Source organism: Nanorana parkeri, unplaced genomic scaffold (assembly GCF_000935625.1).
Source record: "Nanorana parkeri isolate BGI_ZX_2015 unplaced genomic scaffold, ASM93562v1 scaffold56, whole genome shotgun sequence".
NCBI lineage: Eukaryota > Metazoa > Chordata > Amphibia > Anura > Dicroglossidae > Nanorana > Nanorana parkeri.
Genome location: NW_017306324.1, coordinates 1,497,571 through 1,518,824, shown reverse-complemented (window position 1 = coordinate 1,518,824; position 21,254 = coordinate 1,497,571). Strand labels below are relative to the sequence as shown.

The 21,254-nt window shown below is 45.5% G+C and overlaps 1 protein-coding gene across 2 annotated transcripts in view; it reads left to right on the top strand.

Annotated features, from left to right (window-relative positions):
* LOC108804386 (laminin subunit beta-1-like) overlaps nucleotides 1–21,254 on the top strand; it is an 88,255-nt gene that overhangs the window by 37,165 nt on the left and 29,836 nt on the right. For both annotated transcript variants that reach the window (XM_018576101.1, XM_018576100.1), the window contains exons 6-18: nucleotides 476–664; nucleotides 982–1,045; nucleotides 2,178–2,380; nucleotides 4,447–4,567; nucleotides 4,658–4,846; nucleotides 6,328–6,507; nucleotides 8,637–8,749; nucleotides 9,381–9,460; nucleotides 12,187–12,343; nucleotides 15,986–16,138; nucleotides 17,344–17,505; nucleotides 19,348–19,469; nucleotides 20,448–20,568. In XM_018576101.1, coding sequence (XP_018431603.1) covers nucleotides 476–664; nucleotides 982–1,045; nucleotides 2,178–2,380; nucleotides 4,447–4,567; nucleotides 4,658–4,846; nucleotides 6,328–6,507; nucleotides 8,637–8,749; nucleotides 9,381–9,460; nucleotides 12,187–12,343; nucleotides 15,986–16,138; nucleotides 17,344–17,505; nucleotides 19,348–19,469; nucleotides 20,448–20,568 — 1,854 coding nt within the window. The remainder of the gene's footprint in view (nucleotides 1–475; nucleotides 665–981; nucleotides 1,046–2,177; nucleotides 2,381–4,446; nucleotides 4,568–4,657; nucleotides 4,847–6,327; nucleotides 6,508–8,636; nucleotides 8,750–9,380; nucleotides 9,461–12,186; nucleotides 12,344–15,985; nucleotides 16,139–17,343; nucleotides 17,506–19,347; nucleotides 19,470–20,447; nucleotides 20,569–21,254) is intronic.

Genomic DNA, 21,254 nt, shown 5'->3' with positions numbered 1-21,254 from the left:
GCGGGAAGGGCAGAAAAAGCTGTGTAGAACCGTGCTGTGAGCGTTTCTCCTTCCAGTCCTGCCCAGCTTACTATCCTCAGTGGTTGCCAGGAGCTCAGTGGGACACCAGCCAGAGCATCCCTTTCAGCTCCCTGGCAACCTATGGCGTTACTGAGCTGGGCGGGAAGCTGACAGAGCGACACAGGTTGCATAGAGCTCTTAGCAACCTGGGACCCTGTGGTTGCCCCCTTTGTCTTGGCTGGGATTCAAAGAGAGGACCTTTGTGCTACAAGGCAGAAGTGCTAACTACTAATCCACTGTGCTGCCCCATAACGTTCATCAAAGGTTTAGAAACACTACAACGTATAGGATAGCAGAGATATTATTGTAAATGACAACAATGAGTTTTCAAGAATACTGACTACCCGTCTGTAGTAACAGTTCATTGCAAAACCCTCCTAAATGAGTCACCTCCATCTTTTCATCTTTTCTGCAGACGTTCCGACCAGCCGCCATGTTGATCGAGAGGTCGGCAGATTTTGGGCGCACTTGGAAAGCATATCGGTATTTCTCCTATAACTGCACCAAAATGTTTCCAGGGGCCCCGGTTCACGCCTTGCAGAAGATTGATGACGTCATTTGTGACCAAAGATACTCAGATATTGAGCCATCCACTGAAGGAGAGGTCAGTGTTTTCCATCATAGTGCTATGAAACCCCCGTGAACAACAATTAAAGGACAACTCAAGGGTAGCAATCTGTCAAAAGATTTGTTAATTAATGTACAGGTACATACACTTGTGATCTACTCACCCAAGTTGCTTTATTAAAACAATATCACCTGATTGATCCTTTGTCTCCTTGCACTATATTACTTATATAGCTCCAACTTCCAGGGGGCTGTCCTGTGAGGACAAGCAAGGACCAAGGCAATAAAATGATAACATACATAAAATATGAACCTTTGTGCAAAAAAAGTTATTCAGTTGTTCCTTGTTTTCAGGTGATTTTCAAAGTCCTTGATCCAGCTATCAAAGTAGATGATCCCTACAGCTTGGAGATTCAAGGTACGTCTTCCAATAGTGCTGTGTCTTTTGAACTGTGGTAAGCCATTCAACTTTTCTCACCATCCCCTGCTATCACGTAGCCGGCTGGAGACTGGTTGGATGAGGAGGCTTCCCTTGCACCTTGTGTCCCCCAAACTCTGAGGATGGTAACAGAGCCTGAGAAACAGCAAGTAGCATGGGTGCCAGTGGAAGGGGCAGCACCGTGCCAGGCAGAAGTCCAGAAGTTCAGTATCAGGTAGAGCAGAGCCGAGGTCACACCAGGCGGACAGCAGGGTACCAGAGCAGTAGGCAGAATCGAGGTCAGACAAGGAGGGGTCACACCACTCAGGCAGCGAAGTACAAGGTGAGGCAGAGGCAAGGTCCAGTAACAATTCCAAGGTCAAAAGGGTCTGGGTCAAGAAGATACAGGAGCAATAAACAGGCAGAGCAAACAGGATCACAGGGAACAGCTGAAAGACCATCCAGCAACTAAGCCCAGGCTGTGCTTGTTTTAAATAGGGAGATCAATCCAGAGGTACTGCATCACTTCCTGTGCGCCAGATTAGCGTGCCTGTGCGCGTACGTCCCGATGCGCACGCATGCGCGCAAGTGCCCGTTTTCGAATGGTACAAAAAACGAGACCATGCACATGCGCAAAAGACCTGGTACCCTTACACCTGCAATCTTCTCCCTATAGTTCATTTGATACATTTTTGTCCTAAGGTGACCAGAAAAGGAAACAGGGCTGGAGCTACCCCCATTACTGTGCCACTCTAGACACTAGGCCATTGGCCCACATTGGCCAGCAGCCCACAAGAGCCCATGACCACCAGGGGATTATATGGTAGAGATATGCATCACAAGGCAGCAGAGTACCCATCTTTCTGGTGCTCCAGGAAGGCAGGTGATTGCTTTGTTCACAGAGAAGTTTTTATGATCATGTTCTATTTGATCAGCATGATTTTGATTATCTTTGGGCAATAAAATAACAAACATTTTAATGTTTAACCTTACTCTGTCTAGTCCAAGCCATGAATTTACAAAGAACCCCAACACGAATCCAACAAAAAATTGGGAGTAACCCGGACAAGTTGTATTTTAAAACAGGACATTAAAATGCTTCTCCTAATAAAACTTGGTCTGTTTTCTACAGAGCTCCTACAGATTACTAACCTGAGGATCAACTTCACCAAGCTTCACACCTTGGGAGACAATCTGTTGGATCAGCGGGCAGAAGTCAATCAGAAGTATTATTACGCAGTGTACGAGTTGGTGGTCCGCGGGAGCTGCTTCTGTTATGGGCATGCCTCAGAGTGCTCCCCTGTGGAAGGGATTAAAGGAGGGGTGGAAGGCATGGTAATCTATTACAACATACGTCACTATATAACCCCATATGGTGGGTGGAATGTTCTTGGTTTATATCATTGGATGGAGACTTTCAAAGACAGACGCAGGGCGAATCAATCACCGGGACACAGCAGTGTTTCCTCCACACCGAGGACTGTATTTTACGGGTCATTCATAAAATATAGGTCACAGTGCAGAGCCTGTGGTGTCTCTTTTGATGGTATTCTCTCTCGCCTAACACTGCAGTGAGGGTCAATCAGGGTCATAGCCATGGTAAGCCCATAGCGCTGCATTACAAATGGGGTTCTAAATGTTATTGGAAGGGAACTTGGGCTTCTTTAAATGTGATGTGCAATGTGAAATCACATTATGCAGATGAAGCTGCAGAGCTGTCATACTCTCTGAGGCTAAATTTTGAAAAATATTGCCTAGGGAATGGAAATTAAAACAAAATGGAGCTGCTTTAATGTGTTTCCAGGTGAAGCAAATAAATGAATTGTCTTCGATATGCAACATCTCCATCTTTGCTCCACATACAGTAATTAACCACTGACCACATTCTCCTATGGCCATGTTATGTGGAGCACTGCTGATCAAAGTAATGGGGATTCTTAAAGCCTAGCTGGACTTTTATTTTAAACCAGCTATATACATTCAAGGTTAATCAAAGCAAAAGGTGTGCAAAGTCTTAGCAAGCAGCCACAGCCCAAGTAGAAAAACCTGTCCCCTGCCAGCATGCTGCATAGAAGGACTTGTTGCTCTCAGTGTGAAAGCAACAACCTGACGTGCCATGTCTGGGATTGTAAGCTTTGCTGGTTGCAGAGCTAAATGTCAGACTCAGAAGGGGGTGTGCTGGAACCTCTGCAGGGAGACCACTGTAGTCACGCCGCAGAGAGCAAGCATCCTTTTCTGTAGCATGCTGGCATTTCTACTCAATCTGTGGCTGCTTTCAAAAGAAAATGAACTGTATCACCTTTTGTTTTGATGCACTTGAAACATAGTTAGCTAATTTAAACCGAAAGTTTAGTTGGCTTTCAAAGAAAATGTGTCTCTTTGCGTTGTTCACAGCCTATGGGAAGTTAAAAGAGAACTATGGGGTAACCTTTTTATGCCATAGTTCACTTTAGGGTCACATATACTAACGTCACATATACTAACGTCCTCCTATGACCCAAAGCTCAGTATATAGCCGGCTACTGCCCGCTATATTCGAAGAGCACCACAGCAGGGATGGATCCTGACAATACTGTCGAGCTCCATCCAGCTGGCTGATTAACAGCGGGCTCTACCTATCTAGAGGCAGAGCCAGCTGTGCCCGCCCCCTCCCCTGTCCGTTTCTCCAGTCAGCGATGGAGGATCGGCGTGGGGAGGGTGGGAATCCCTGCGGGGAACAGTGACTGACAGTCACCACTCTCTGCAGGGACATGATTGGGAAATGAGTGAGTGATGGTGTGTGTTCGCTCACTTCCCAATCTATAGAGTCGACGTGTTTCAATGTCACAGGTTGGCTCTAACTATGAAGATGAGTGTAAATCACTCACCTCATAGTTCTCCTTTACTGTAAAGTGGACTTATGGTCCAATATTAACTTACATTTATAACAGCAGTCTTGCTGGGGCAAATAACAAATGTAATAGACGGAAATACCTCTTCTTGGAAATTGCTGCTTCGGCTTTCCATGGCAGCTGGTCATGTGATCTCAGCAAAAAAGAGCTTGGTGACTTACAATGACTGGCCAGCCCTGGCTTACCATGAATCGTCAAGGCCCCTTATCTAAGATCATATACCCAATAGCATTTGGTCCATTGTTTGGTTGTATGACCAGACTATGTGTGTGTGAAGAGTAAAGGGTTATTCAGCAAAGAAAGCAATAATGATAGCAGTATTTACAATGCATGAAACACATACTATACGTTGATTGCTGGGCTATGTCTGGATTCAATTGGTACATTCTGTAATTCTTCCTTTTATCTTAACAATTTGAGAATTCTAGTGATGTTCAGCTCGGGGCCCGAACTGACTGACGCATTTTGCTTTACCGAGATAAACTAATTCCCAGCTGCTCTCTGTCCTAGATCCACGGCCGATGTGTATGCAAGCATTATACGACGGGCCTAAATTGTGAGCTGTGCCAGGATTTCTATCACGATCATCCTTGGAGACCAGCAGAACTAGACAACCCACATTCCTGCAAAAGTAGGACTCCCCTTGGCTTATCGCTTCATATGCCTATAGCTCTCACTGCATGAAATAATGTTTATATATGTACTTCTGCCTTTGTTCTAGAATGCAACTGTAATAATCACTCCAGAAAGTGCCACTTTGACATGGCGGTGTATCTAGCCACCGGAGGGGTGAGCGGCGGCGTATGTGATAACTGTCAGCACAACACCATGGGGCGTAACTGCGAGCTGTGCAAACCTTTCTACTACCTGAACCCCTGGTCTGATATCCGGGCAGAGACGGCCTGTATTCGTGAGTTTATGTGCTGGCTCTTTAATGGAATGCTGGGGAGTGAGGGGAAGGCATGCATACCATGCTGTGGTGGCTGGTTTTTAAAGAGAACCTGTTGCTATGTCCTGCATTGGCAAAGTACAGGCTCACTTTAAAGAAAAATCCGTCCACCAATTACTCAAATGTGGAGCTACATGCATATACAGTATCTACACTTATGTGAGTGGCTTACCTGTTTCTTAAAAGGCCATTCTATTCAAAAGGAATACCTCGGTTCAGGAACGCTTCTGTTAGTGAACAATCCGGTTCGTGAACAGGAAGTTTTGCAAAATTTTGCTTCCGGTCGAGAACTCTGCATCAGGTTACGAACAGAACCGCGGCCATCTTCCCCGCTCTGACACGTGATGGTGGCTTCCTCTAGTCGAGATCGCGGACGCAGACAGACCTGTGCACACTTGCCCACCTTAGGGGGAAATTTGATTCGGTTCGCAAGCAATTCAGTTCGCGACCAGAACGAATTAAGTCCGTGAACCGAGGTACCAGTGTATTTTATTTCTTGGTAAAGCCTGGTGGGCTCCAACATCGAGAGCTCTCCGCCATAACCCTGCTTCTGCCCACCTGGGAATTTTGGGTGATCCAAATCATGGCTGGTGGGGTGGGGGTGTGCATGGTTGCTGCACATAGATTCCTGAAAACATTACAGCACCCTGCCTCATCGATCCTGATGCAAGCAGTGGGCGTCCTCCCGTTACCCTAAGCTCAGTATACCGCCAGCTACAGCTCGCGGTATACTGGGACGCCGGAGCGGATCCAGACATCGATGTTGAGATCCGCCCTGCTGCGTGAGTGACAGCTGGCTCTGCCTATCTAAAGGCAGAGCCAGCTGTACCCGCCCCGTCCGTTCCGCCAGTCAGCGCTGGCGGATCGGAGCGGGGAATCCAGCCCCTCCCCCTGTCACGGCAGAGAGTCGTGACAGGATCGAGAGGTGAGCGAACCCGGTATGTGTTCGCTCACCTCCCGATCTACTGAGCCGACCTGTGACAGTCTCATTGTCACAGGTCGGCTAGAACTATGAGGTGAGTGGAAATCACTCATCTCATAGTTCTCCTTTAATATGCCTCGGTGGCAGGATGTCAATCTGGAGGATTTGGCATTCCTAGGCAGAATGAATTTGCATGCAGACTGCCCTAGGTAACATCCACATGTGATGCTGAGCCTCCATGATTGAAATGGGTGGGTCTGGGACAGTCAGGCTGGGATGGAAAGACCTAGATGATGCTGGATGTCCTCCAGCCAGGAAATTAGATGGTCTCTATCTGAGCTTCTTATGCAGATTGTGAGAAGCTCGCAGTCTGCAGTAAAATCAGAGTAAGCCATTTCAGTTCAGGAGAGAAGCCGGTACAGCTGTGCAAAACTGAAGGGGAGGCCAGAGTTTATTTGTAAGTAATGTAATCTGAAAAGACTTGGAAAGTGAAAATAATAATTCCAGTTTTATTCTGTAGCCTGCGACTGTGATCCGGTGGGCTCCTTGGATGGGGGAGTCTGCGACAGCCACACCAACGTCAACCTGGGTATGATCGCAGGACAATGCCGCTGCAAGGAAAACGTGAAAGGGGAACGATGTGACAGCTGCAAGGAAAACTTCTATGGACTCAGCAAAAACGACCCCCTGGGGTGTCAGCGTAAGTATTCTACCTATCCCTCTGCATATCACTAATATATGTCTAATGTGACGCAATCAGTGGTGAATTAATTGTACCACGGGTCCTGGGGTGTTCTCAGTTCATGCACCCCTTCACCCGGCACCGTAATTTTCACTGGATCATGCATCATTGTATACAGACATATGAGCTTGTGAAACATTTTTTGTAGGAAAAGGAATGCTAAATTGTGTAAATTGTTTGGTCATCTTAAAGAAAACTGAAAGGATCAATAGTATAGAAAAGCTTTCTTAGATGAGAAGATATTCACAGATCTCATTCCATCACATATACCAAAAATAGGAGGAATATTCATCATTTCAGGACAGTGGGTGGAGCCATACAAATCATTTCTTTACACTCCATCAGCCAGATGTACATCTAGAACCTCTGTATAGTGCAAATATAACGTAATATCATAGAGCCATTCATTGCAAACTTCATACAACTGTTTCAGGCCACCATCAGTGCCGTGCATGGAAACTAAACTATGGCTTCTGTGGAGTAGGGTATGGGACCCAACAGGATAGTATACTCATACAGGTTATGGTGGGAAAGAACTAAAGCAACCAACAAGCTAGAGACGCACCGATACTAGTATTGGTACCGATACCGAGTATTAGGGAGAGTACTCGTACTCGGCCAAATGTTCCCATACCTCCCCATACCGGAACTTCTGGAAGAGTTCCTCTGATCGGCAGTGCCGCAAGGGAACATGGAGCCGGCTTCCCGGCCAATCTGGAAGCCCGGAGTAATGACTCGCCGTCCGGCTTCCTGATTGACCGGGACACCGACTCCATGCTGTTTGGTCAGCTTGATGCTGATTGGCTGGGAAGGCAGCTTCCCAGCCAATCAGCATCAAGCCGGTTAAACATCCAGCTCCATGCTGATTGGCTGGGAAGCATTGAGCGGGCAAGACAGCATAGAGTCGGCTTCCTGGCCAATCAGGATAATGACCCGTCTCCCGGCTTCCTGATTGACCGGGACGCCGACTCCATGCTGTTTGGCCAGCTTGATGCTGATTGGCCGGGAAGGCAGCTTCCCAGCCAATCAGCATCAAGCCGGTTAAACATCCAGCTCCATGCTGATTGGCTGGGAAGCATTGAGCGGGCAAGACAGCATAGAGTCGGCTTCCTGGCCAATCAGGATAATGGCCCTTCTCTCCGGCTTTCTGATTGGCCGGGAAGCTGGTTCTATGCTCAACATTACAAAACCACAATGCTAATCTCTACAAGAAGCATAATGGGAGATGATGTGCAACAGCAGCCAACCAGTATCACAGCCTCACACAGAAGTACAGACAGCAAGGCTGGACCTGGACAGAACCCCCACTAGTTGACAGGTAAATATTCCAGCGCTCCAAAAGGTATTGGCTGGGAAGCCAGCTTCCCGGCCAATCAACAACGAGCCGGCCAAACAGAATGGAGTCGGCTTCCCGGTCAATCAAGTAACCGGACGACGGTTAATGACATGCCGCCTGGCTTCCTGATTGCCCGGGAAGCCGGCTCCATGCTAGCGGAAGTACTGGTATTGGTACTCGATATCGGCGAGTACCGAAAAATAAATATCGGTACTCATATTCGATGCCGAAAAACCAGTATGGGTGCATCCCTACAAAAAGCCCTCCAATGGAATCAGGACGTAGCACAGTAAAGCCTTCTTACAACAGAAGTTTTCACATTCCATACATACAGTATACATATACATGAAGGCTGCACTGATTCGCATGATGGGCTTTTTGACTGCTTTAGTCCCTTTTCACCATAAATTTTGGAAAATGATGGCTGCCTGGCTGTCATATTGATCTAATGGCTTTCATAGCTTGTGAGTCATCGACCTAGATCAAGAATGCACCACCAGAAAAATGTGGAGACAAGTCAGGAATACTTAGTTTGGTTCAGTGATTCAAAAAGGCCTGAAAAGAGAACTCCATAATGGCAGCCTTCATAAGTTTCTTTAAGTTCCCTGGGGGTGGGGCTTGTTTATTTTTTGTGGAATGTTAACAGGTATGAATACAATGGGGCACCTTTTGTTCCTTTGGTTTGTCTTGAGTTTAATGTAACATTGCTTTATGTGTTCACCGCACCAATCCTTTTTTTTTTTTCCCCCAGCATGCCAATGTGACCCACGTGGGATCGTAGCGAGTAGCAGCCCCTGTGACCAGATTAGCGGTGACTGTTACTGTAAGAGATTTGTGACAGGGCGATATTGTAACCAGTGTCTGGTGAGTGCAGGATAAAGATTTCATAATTCAGTAACCAAATGTGTCAAAACTGTCTGAAAGTAGTCAAAGTGTTTCATTTTTTTAAAGTGTATTCGGAACATGAAGGTAGATTTCTGCTCGTTGATGTTGGCAGCACTCCCACTTTACCTGTGAAACACTTTTAATATGTTAGCTCCTCAGGTGTGTTGTAACAACAGTCATACATTTAAGCCTGTTAAGGATGTTGCCCAAAGCCACTACACCTTTAATGCATGGGTCACTCTTTGCCTGTAACACATACACTTTTCATACATGAGCCATTTAGGGGTGTTGCCTAAAGCAGCTACCTTTTTAATACATAAATCCCTCAGGGGCATTGTCTACAGCAGCTACCTTTTTAATACACGAGCCCCTCAGGGGAGTTGTACACAGCAGCTACCTTTTTAACCCACAGTAGCCAATGAAATGTTCACAATACATAGGCACACATATTAAACAACTGCTCTTACCTCTGTCTCTGAGAGCCAAATTCCAGGCTTGTTGGGCAAGTCTAATTTCGACTACTTTTCCCTAATTATGTAACACATACTTCATTAGGAATATGCAATAACAGAGGCAGCTTATTTAACTGTTCTGTTTTTCCTAATTTCAGCCAGAGTTTTGGGGTCTTAGCAATGACGTCATGGGATGTCGGTCTTGTAACTGTGATTTTGGAGGTGCTTATAATAACAGGTAAGTCTAGCAATATAGTGACACTGTTGAGGGTATATAAAGCGGCACCATGGAGTCCTCCATGTACATTGTTCAACCTGGATTACCGATGATAGAATGGGAGCTGTATGCTGGTTTGTAGCCCACCAGATTGCGTCAGCACAGACATGTGTTGCTGGCTTTAACCAAGGGTGCAATATTGTTGGCCCTTTATTCCGTTGGGCGTGTTGGCATCCTTTGTGCTTTTATACATAAAATGTTTTGGCTGGAGTTCAACTTTAGCTTCAAAGGTTTTATTGGAGAGACCAAGTACATAAAACTCAAATACTTGTCATAGTCCCCATACGGACACACACACACACACACACACACACACACACACATACTTGTACACTAGGGAGTTCAACTCTAAATAAACCTGTACTTCTCCCCTAAACCTGAGCTCCAGGTGGATAAAAAAGGCACCAATTAATGCAGCTCTGTAATCATTAATACAGCAATGAAGCAGCCAAAATTAACATAATAAAAATGAATATTGCATTAAAAGATAAAATATCAAAACCAACGTTTGCTGCACTGTTCACTGTTGAGAGATTCCAACTGTTCATTGTCAGAGATTCCAACTGCAGTACTAGTTTTCTGCCACTAGATGTCCTCAGTCTGATGACCAGCATCATTCACCCCACTTCCTCTGTACCAGGTTGTGCTAGACCCCTCCCTCAACCTGTGACTAGAGAAAGGAGAAGCAGAACAATGATGGGGGTCTGTCACTCTGCTTTCTCCTTCTATTGGCATCTTGTCAGCACATGAACTGATTGGCCCCTTGTGCTGCTTTTTCCTCTCACAATCCAGCACTCCTATACAGGGACTACAAGTGATACCAGGTCATATTTAGGTACTTACACTGCTTGCATTAAAAAAAAAAAACATGATGTATTACTAATTGCTGCGCTGCATTATTTGTATTTTATATCTGGCTCAGCTTTAAAGGAGAATTATGAGGTTAAGGCTTTTCCCCATAGTTCTCCTTAGGGTAAAGGGAGGACACAAACTAGCGTCCTCCCGTCACCCTAGGCTCAGTATACCGCGAGCTGTAGCTCCCTATATACTGAGGCACCGCAGCTGAAGCGGATCCCGACGATCCGCCCAGCTGCGTGAGTGACAGCTGGCTCTGCCTATCTAGAGAAATACAATGGTGAGTTGTTGCCTCAGTGGTCTCCAGGTGTAACCTCTCCCCCTTTTTAGGTAATAACCATTAGTAACAACACACAGAGAAACTGTTTTTTTTTTGAGAGGTATAACACCAACACCTGATTTGTTTGATATAAAAATTATATTTATTTTACATAAAATAAAACACATGTATACATTTCATGAAATAGAATCTTAGTTCAATCTCATCCTAAATACATTAAAACAGTTGCATCCTAATTCCAAATCATTATTGTTCATACGTATTCATTTGGGAAATCCATATATCCAGTCCCTACGCGTTTCGCATATTGCTTCCTCAGGGGAGCATGGATCTGTCTAATAGGAAATTTTGAGTTTTAGATTAGTTCATCTAGGTAGCGCAACATGTAAATCCATTTTGAAGTCTAAACACCGAAGAGAACCGTGCTCATGGCAGCTCCGCCAGACAGAGGGACACCCATCACCAACATCACCCCCATAGCCCAAACACCTCTCACTTACCACCCAATGGAAATTCCCGGATGCGAATAGGATTCCCCAGATCAAGTGTGGACCGGGATCGGAATCCCGACGTCACCACTCCGTCCAGGGGTCAATTTGGGGGCCCTGGGGCCACAAGAGAGGGTGCTTGCGGAACGAACAGTTTGTGGAGAGCCACCTGTGCTGAGGAATTAGTTGGGCTATTATATCTCTCTGTAGGATACCATACCTCCTATCGTGTATGTTTATATTCACATATATGTATGTATGTGTATCCCTACTTGTAAGTACTATGTGGATAATTCTAGAGGCAGAGCCAGCTGTACCCTCCCCCTCCCCCGTCCGTTCCGCCAGTCAGCGCTGGCGGATCGGAGCGGGGAGGGGGGAATCCAGCCCCTCCCCTGTCACGGCAGAGAGCCGTGACAGGATCGAGAGGCGAGCGAACGCCGCGTAATCCAGCCCCTCCCCTGTCACGGCAGAGAGCCGTGACAGGATCGAGAGGCGAGCGAACGTCGGTATGTGTTCGCTCACTTCCCGATCTACTGAGCCGACCTGTGACAGTCTCATTGTCACAGGTCGGCTAGAACTATGAGGTGAGTGAAAAGCACTCGCCTCATAGTTCTCCTTTAAATGTTTTTTTTAAAGCAGTCAGAACCTGAATTTGACTTCTAAACAGCCTTTTACAGTCTACTGTACACCAGAGCCCAGAGAGGGGGAATGACAAGGAGCACAAGGAGCCAATCAGGTGTGTTGCATTTCAAGGAGCATGCTGATAGTAAGTAAGTACAGCAGAGTGACACAAAGTGACAGACTCTTCAGTGTGTGCTTCTCCTTCACTGTCCAGTCACAGGCTGGTGGTAGAAATAAGACCTGTAAGTGAAAGTTAAACTGCAGCAGACAAAGATCACGTCCCGTCTCCTGCCAGGCAGGACTGTGCTGTCAGGACTGGATGGACAGAAACACAAATGCTTTGGCATGTACAATATTCCCATTGTATGCGCTTCATCTGGGTATGTAGCTGTGTGGATGGAGTTCAGCTTTAAAATATACATGATTTGTCTGTCTTTCTGCAGGTGTTCCCTGGAGGACGGTCAGTGTGAGTGCCGAGCCAACATCATAGGACGTCAGTGCGGAGATGCTCAGCCTGGATACTTCTGCATGCCGCTGGATTACTACACTTATGAAGCAGAGAACGCCAAGGGGCTCTCGCCAACTGACCCCCGAACACCGGTAATGATAGTGGGGAGAAATATATTTCACATATAACTTGTTTCCTGTATATATACTGTGTGTGTTTGAACTCCGGGATAAGCAAATATTGTCCTTATACAAGAGTCATGTGTTTTCTCCCTTAAATCTTGGTGAGCTTTGTGCATTTCTTCCAGATGTGTGCAGTAATCCAGTGTGACACTTGGAGCTTCCTGTAATAAAGACCGGTCACAGCTGCTCTCTCTTCTGGGGGCAGGGTGACTGGTCTTGTCTCCGCCCCCTCTTGTAATAAAGACTGGTCACTGCTGCTCTCTCTTCTTGTGCAGGGTGGCTGGCCTTGTCTCCACCCCCTCCTGTAATAAACACCGCTCACTGTTGCTCTCTCTCCTTGCGCAGATCATTTTCTGTACTTTACAGTGTTTTTTTTTTAAAGAGACATAGACATAGGTAAATGTGAGATGTATTAGATAAAGTGAGGATAGGTTACTACTTCTGTTAGATTTGTACAGCAATCAGCGACTCCAATGGGCAGTTACCCCTTTGCATTTTATCCCTGTGACACCGGGGGGAGGGGCGAAAGAAAAAAAGGAGACGGGGGTCACCGCGACAGGAAGGCAAAGACAGGAAGATGGACCTGTGGCTTTTTTCTACCTCAAATACTATGTAACTATGTCAAATCCTGACAGCAGTTTTCGTCCTTTCTTTGCTCTCTCCAGAACAACAACAAAAAGTTTCAGCTGGAATTCGGCATCAAGCCTTTTTTAGCCAAAAATAGCAGCTGACGTGGAAAAAAAGTGCGTACATGAGCCATATATCTCCATTGACTTGCACCCATGAGACCTTTTTTCATGCATGTCGGTGACTGTTCATCTATCACTAAAATAGAATTAATTAACACAGGGGTGGGCAACTCCAGCCCTCCAGCAGTGCTTTAACTACAACTCCCAACATGCCTCTGCCCCTGGGAGTCATGCCTGTAAATGTCAGTCTTGCAATGCCGCATGGGACTTGTAGTACCACAACAGCAGGAGGGCCGGAGTTGCCCACCCCTGAATTCCCATGTAAAATAAAAAATGTCTCAGCACTCCCATTTTAGAAATATTCTGTAAGTATGTAATTACCGGGATGGAGACATTCCACCGGCGCTAATTCCTAAAAAGAGCCATTGTTATAGAAGTGAAACGTGACCAAGCCGGTGGAGTTGTACCTGGTCTGTGCTCGCTCCGTCCTATCGAAATTCTTCATCTCTTGACAAAGGTTGGGATGTGTCCAGACCTGTTTGTATCTTTTCTTATATCACATATTTCCCTTTCATCATATATAGCTGATCAGTATATATATTGGCTGCGAGCCCTTCAATTGCCCAATACATTTATCTCATTTTCTATTACCTTGTTTTTATGATTTATTTTTTGTATGCTCACTATTATACTTTCTACTGATTATCACAGAGGGCTGCTAATTGTATATAAGACCCCCTTAGGGGAAGAAGGTACCATATTTTTCCGTCTATAAGACGCCCCTATGTATAGGACGCCCCCGAATTTTCTTACCCAAAATTCAGAAATCAATATTTTCCATGCTCTTTTGCATAACTGATTACATCCAGTTAAAATTTTGCAGAGTAAGACAGCCGCTTACTGGTACCGATATTTACCGGTATTTTGTTTGTTTTCTGACATTTTTATGGGCTCCCTGTTGCATCTGTGCACTGGCTACATGCTCTCCACAGCATCAGCTGACATCAGGTACATAAGGCTCATGATTGGAGGAAACCTGTTAGCTTGTCTCTGCAATCGGAAGTTTCACTCGTGAGGCTAGTTTGCAGAGGTATCGGCAGTTTCGCAACCGCGGTACTCCTCTCGGCCCCCCGTGTATAAGACGCCCCTCCATTTTTAGCTAAATATTTTTAGGAAAAAGTATAGTCTTATACACGGAAAAATACAGTATTTGATTTTTAGAGAGTAATAAACTCTAAAGATTTAGCTTTGTACTGCTCCCGTCCGGGTTTACTTTTATTCCTGAATAAATTAATTAAAATATATTCCTCAATAGCCACAAAGGATATAAATCCACTCTGTGAGCACAAAATGCCTGTGCAGTAGCAAAACCCTTGTGAAAGTAGCAATGACCTTATCACTGTGCTGTACATAGCATGAACAGAAGAGCTGTGGGAGGGGCCCACTAGGCTCCACACACTACAGGCTGCCTGCAGAGAAGTACAGAAGGGGCGGAGACAAGACCAGTCACCATGCACAAGAAGAGAGAGCAGCAGTGAGCGGTCTTTATTACAGGAGGGGGAGGAGACAAGACCAGTCACCCTGCACAAGGAGAGAGAGCAGCAGTGACCGGCCTTTATTATAAGAGGGGGCGGAGACAAGACCAGTCTGCCGCTTACTGGTACCGATATTTACCGGTATTTTGTTTGTTTTCTGACATTTTTATGGGCTCCCTGTTGCATCTGTGCACTGGCTACATGCTCTCCACAGCATCAGCTGACATCAGGTACATAAGGCTCATGATTGGAGGAAACCTGTTAGCTTGTCTCTGCAATCGGAAGTTTCACTCGTGAGGCTAGTTTGCAGAGGTATCGGCAGTTTCGCAACCGCGGTACTCCTCTCGGCCCCCCGTGTATAAGACGCCCCTCCATTTTTAGCTAAATATTTTTAGGAAAAAGTATAGTCTTATACACGGAAAAATACAGTATTTGATTTTTAGAGAGTAATAAACTCTAAAGATTTAGCTTTGTACTGCTCCCGTCCGGGTTTACTTTTATTCCTGAATAAATTAATTAAAATATATTCCTCAATAGCCACAAAGGATATAAATCCACTCTGTGAGCACAAAATGCCTGTGCAGTAGCAAAACCCTTGTGAAAGTAGCAATGACCTTATCACTGTGCTGTACATAGCATGAACAGAAGAGCTGTGGGAGGGGCCCACTAGGCTCCACACACTACAGGCTGCCTGCAGAGAAGTACAGAAGGGGCGGAGACAAGACCAGTCACCATGCACAAGAAGAGAGAGCAGCAGTGAGCGGTCTTTATTACAGGAGGGGGAGGAGACAAGACCAGTCACCCTGCACAAGGAGAGAGAGCAGCAGTGACCGGCCTTTATTATAAGAGGGGGCGGAGACAAGACCAGTCACACTGCACAAGGAGAGAGAGCAGCAGTGAGCGGTCTTTATTACAGGAGGGGGCGGAGACAAGACCAGTCACCCTGCACAAGAAGAAAAAGCAGCAGTGACCGGTCTTTATTACAGGAGGGAGCGGAGACAAGACCAGTCACCCTGCACAAGGAGAGAGAGCAGCAGAGAGCGGTCTTTATTACAGGAAGCTTCAAGTCTCACACTGGATTACTGCACAGATCTGGAAGAAATACATGTAATATTAGGTATAGAGGGAATCCATATCACCAGATATTTTATAATTCACTGATCAGTAGAACAGAGGAGACAGATTTTCACTATTAGAATTTGAATAGACCACATGGGGCCTGGTGATCAAATCTCACCAAGATTCCAGAACACACTTGACTCTTGTATGTAGACAATATTTGTTCATCCCGGAGTTCAGCTTTAGGTCAGGAAAGCCAAGTTGTCAGTGTGAGTAGTTTAGGAAGGCGGCAGTACAAGGCGGTGATCTTTATTGTATCTGTTGATCAGGGTAACCCCAAACCAGAGTCTGAGACAGACTGTGTGGAGTACTACAACGCCATCCAGAATGGAAAGAAAGTGAGACTACGCCGACACCGGAGAACCATCCGCTTCCTGCAGCAGAGAGCAGCCAACCGGCGAGCACGCCAACTACAACAAAAGGTGAGCCAATTACTTCTACATGTTGCTGTTTCATTTGACCATCTGCATATCTGACACATCACCTTAGTTGAGAATATTCAGGAACACTGAGTATTTTGGCGGGAACCTGTAAGATACCTCCGATACCGGAACTTCTGGAAGCCGGGCGGGGAGTCATTAAAGGTCATTTGGTGACAAGGAAGCATGGAGCCGGCTTCCCGCCCAATCAGGAAGCTGGGGGGCGGGTAATAACTCGATGCCAGGCTTCCTGATTGGCCAGCTTCCAGACCAATCAGGAAGCCGGACGGCGAGTTATTACCCGCCCCCCCAACTTCCTGATTGACCACCTGGGGACGAGGGAGCATGGTGACGGCTTCCTGGCTAATCGGGAAGCAGGGCAGCGAGTCATTATACACCACCCGGCTTCCATCGTGGCACTTCCGGTATGGGTATTCGGTATCGGCGAGCACTGAAGATAAGAAAATATTGGTATTCTAACTTGATACCGAAAAACTGATATCGGTGTATCCCTAATATATATGTATATACAGTATATTTATAAATAAATATACAAATGTTAGTTTTAAATATAGTAGGGAAGAGTTAAAACACTGCCTTTATTTTTTTGCTATCTATGTCCCATTGGTGAGAATATTCCTCACTTCCTGTCATAGAGGCATAGCAGGAAGTGAGAAGAAATGTATACAAAGAGAGGTCTTATGCCCTTAGACAGTTGTCCCCATTGGAAGATTTCTCTTATCCTGGTGACAACTCTAAAATGTTTACTTTTTATTTCAGTGGCAGTGGTCACAAGGAAAAACAGAGAGGATGAATCCCCCCAGCGGGGACACAGAAAAAGCACAGGTTCACTTTAAGGAAGGGGGGGGGGGGGGGGGGGCAACTGCAACTACCTGACTTTTTCTTTAAGAATGATTAAATAATATACTTGCTTTTGCGAAACAAAATAATCGTTATCAATTCTAGATCAAGCTGGTTGGTTTGGATGAACATCATGTTATATGTCTACACACCTTCACAAATTGACATTTCTTTGGCAGTCCGGGGTTCAGGGCACACCCTATGGCACCTAATTGTTTGGAAATCCTGAGTCTTGTGTAAGAATAACATCAGGCAGCTCCTAACATGTGTATGGAGGGGAGTGGTGGTGCCTTTATGCGTTCTATGCGCTCAGATGGAAATCTCTCTCCGGTTACTGTCTCCCGCAGGCAGACATTGAGATCGTCCGCCGCGAACACTCTCCAGATCACATGATCACCTGGACCGGACCTGGCTTCGCTCGAGTCAGAGATGGCGCCGGCCTCTTGTTTCACATCGACAACATTCCATATCCGATGGACTATGACATCATGATCCGATATGAGCCGGAGGTACCGACGTGACCTAAGTTTTCAGATGCTACATATCTGTATGATACAATATAACAATGTAATATTGCAACAATGTAGTAGCATTAGCAGTTACATTGTCGATAAAGTTGGAAAAAGTTTATCAAGTTCAGCCTCTGTCCTCTAGAATAGGCCACTTATTCTTTTTGCCTCCATTTTGAAGTCCGCAGTGCGTGCATCGAAGACAAAATTCCACCTGTGAACAAAAAAGTGAATTATGAAATCACAGCACACTAAAAAAAAGTGCACAAGGGTGCTTTGGTCCTCCTCTGGAGAGGAAGGGCCTTGATTCCCTGAACCCCCCGAAAGTATTGAAATGGTTACCCGCACTCCAAGGCCAAACATGTTGGAAGTCATGACGCAGAGTGACAGAGTGCAATGTTTTGGAACCAAACATGGTCACTGTATCAGGCAAACACAGTGACCTGATTCACCCAGGGTGCAAGGCTTCAGACATGGACAAGGTACCCTTGGTTCACCTAGCCAAAGCCCAATCCTTAGGCACCTGCCACCTGCTGATGTCCGTCCACAAAGTACTTGATGCAGGCTCTCCCGAAGAGAGACCAGCAAGTGTGGAGAGGTTAAAAAAAACCCATAGAGGCCACAGAACCTCTCCCCTAATGTCAGGGCGAGCCCCTGAAGGTACCGACACCCTCATTTTTTTGTGGGGCCATAAAGTGCTCATGCATGCATAGAAAGTGAATAAATAAATAAATAAGTGACAGTGCTAATACATGGTTGGCCATCTGGCCAAGATATAAAAAATTGCTGCAGGCTAGCCAAAAGGCCTGTCCATTAAGAGTAGTGCAGAAAATGCTTTAAGTGCTGTGACCCAGTGTCCTAGGGTCCCCCTGACCTAAACAATCCCGCCCTCACCCCCTGCAGATCTGTACTTACCAAGATCCGAGGGGCGCTGCTCCGCTGTTTGTTGGCCAATGCTGCAAATCTCTCTCTGCTGGCCAAACCATCTCCCGGCTGTGATGTGCAGGTGCAGCCAGCAGAGCGAGCATTGTAGTACTGAATGTAAACAATAGCGGAACCATGCCCACTGGATCTCGGTAAGTACAGATCTACGGAGGGAAGTATGACCATTTAGGCCAGGTGGTTTGGGGGCAAAAGGGATAAGTGCATTTTGTTTGAACATGCATTTATTCTTTAATGTGTTTAATCCAGAGGATGGCAAAAAACAACCCCTACAAGCAGAGGCCAATTTTCTGTAACAGGGTAAAGAAAAAATCTGTTAGAGACCCCATACTGGCCATCGGATAAATCCCTCAATCAAACTCCTATTGAATGTAAGAATTCCTATAGCCAGGTATATCGCGCTGGATGACAAAGCTATTGAATGCTGGCCATATACCAGTAGAATGTTGAGTGCAAAAATTGTTGGTTTTTGAACATCGGCTTCATTTTCTAATGGTTAGTGGGGTCTAATCAGCGTTCATTTTACTCTGACCAGTGACTGCATCTGATTGACTGCAGTCACTTTATGGGCGAGCTGTTTTGACAAAAGTCGATCAGCTGAAATTCAACCAGGGTATGGTCAGCCTAACAGTTCAGTTTCTATGGACAGTATAGATTTCCTGATCCACATTGATTAATAAGTCACATTGTGATTTACAAAATGAAAATATGGAATGTCAGCCATGGCACTTGGTCATGTGATGACTGAAGGTAAGACTGGAGTTCAGGTTTAAATGGTGGCAGTACCCAAATACTGATGTGGTGAGTGATCCACGCAAGGTTTCCAAGGCATGGTGTGAGCGTCCTCTGAAAGCGGCACAGAGTTCCAATAACCTTTATTCTCCATTACTTCCCTCGTAGTCAGCGGAGGACTGGGAGGCCATCGTCAGTGTGACGTCTCAGATATTACCCATGAGCCCCCGTTGCGGCAATGTACTGCCCTCTGAGCTGATGTATAGGGAAAAGCTGCCACATTCAGAGAGGTAAGCTGTAACATTGTACAGTCTTCCTTTAGTTTGTGTTACAATTGTTTGATTGTCTCTGCTGCTTTCTATGTGATAATATGCATGTGATGCTGAACCTCCATAACTGAATGAAAGGGGCAGGCTGGTGAGGAAGAAACTAGATGATGCTGGATGTCTTCCAGCCAGGAAATGAGGCGGGCTCTGTGTTGGTGCAGCTTCTAATGCACATTGTGAGAAGCTCCCAGTGTGCAGCGGCATCAGAGGAAGCAATATCAGTCCAGGAGAGTAGCCGGTACAACTGTGCAAGACTGAATGGAAGGCCGGAGTTCAGATATAAGACTGAAAGAAAAGCCGGGGTTCAGATATAAGACTGGAGGGAAGGCCAGAGTTCAGACATAAGACTGAAGGAAAGCCGGGGTTCAGATATAAGACGGAAGGAAAGGCCGGAGGTCAGATAGAAGACTGAAGGGAAGGCTGGAGTTCAGATGTAAGACGGAATGGAAGGCCGGGGTTCAGATATAAAACGGAAGGAAAAGCCGGAGGTCAGATATAAGACGGAAGGAAAGGTCAGATAGAAGACTGGAGGGAAGGCCAGAGTTCAGATATAAGACTGAAGGGAAGGCCGGGGTTCAGATATAAGACGGATAGAAAGGCCGGAGGTCAGATAGAAGACTGGAGGGAAGGCCGGGGTTCAGATATAAGACGGAAGGAAAGGCCGGAGGTCAGATAGAAGACTGAAAGAAAAGCCGGGGTTCAGATATAAGACTGGAGGGAAGGCCAGAGGTCAGATATAAGACTGAAGGAAAGGCCGGAGTTCAGATATAAGACTGAAGAGAAGGACGAGGTCAGATTTAAATTATTCATTTTCTTTGATGAGATTTTTCACCCTGGTGTACATTTCACTTAGTTTATACTCTACAATGACATCATACTGAACATATGATGGTGTAGAAGATAAAGGGTATGATGTGTAATTCCTCGTTCTTTTATATGCAGGTATCTGGTCCTCCCGAAGCCGTTCTGCTTCGAAAATAACAACCAGTATGAAATCAGCATCCGCTTCCAGCGCTTGGACGCCACCAACCGCCATCCGGGATCCTTCATCCTCATTGACTCGGTAACTATGACCAACAATTGCTGCAACATAGTCAAAGCAGGAATTCTATTTGTTTCCAAGTCCCAGGACCATTATCACTACTCTGATCATAAGTGTGAAGAATGGATGTTAAAAAAAAAAGGCAGATAGGATTATAAAAAGTAAATATATTACTAGACAGCCATTTGTGTGGCCATGAGAAATATCATATGCCGTATTACACCCATCAATGAAATTAAAACCCACACTGGAAAATTCTTATTGAACTAAGGCTGACAATACATTATACAATCACAATGTACAGTCTCCTGTAGATCTACCTGTAGACAGTAAGGTTCTGTTTGATTTGATACAAAATGATTGTATTGTTTAGGTTTGCCCTCTTATTACATGGGGTATTATTTATAAAAGTAATGCCCTTTACATGGCGCTGATAAATATAGGAATCCCTATACTGGTCAGCACCATCTAGGGTTGCTGGTGCAATGCCCATGGGCAGAACTTTATAAATGAACATGATAGTGTTGGTAAATCAAAAAGAGATTGTAGGGAGATTGAACAATCTGATGGTATAGTGTATAGCTTAAGGTTTAAATCTTATTGGTGGCTGAACAGCAATAATAACAGCAATAATAATAATAATAATAATTATTATTATTATTAATTTTAGTATAATTGTATTTATTATTATTATTGTCATTATTAAT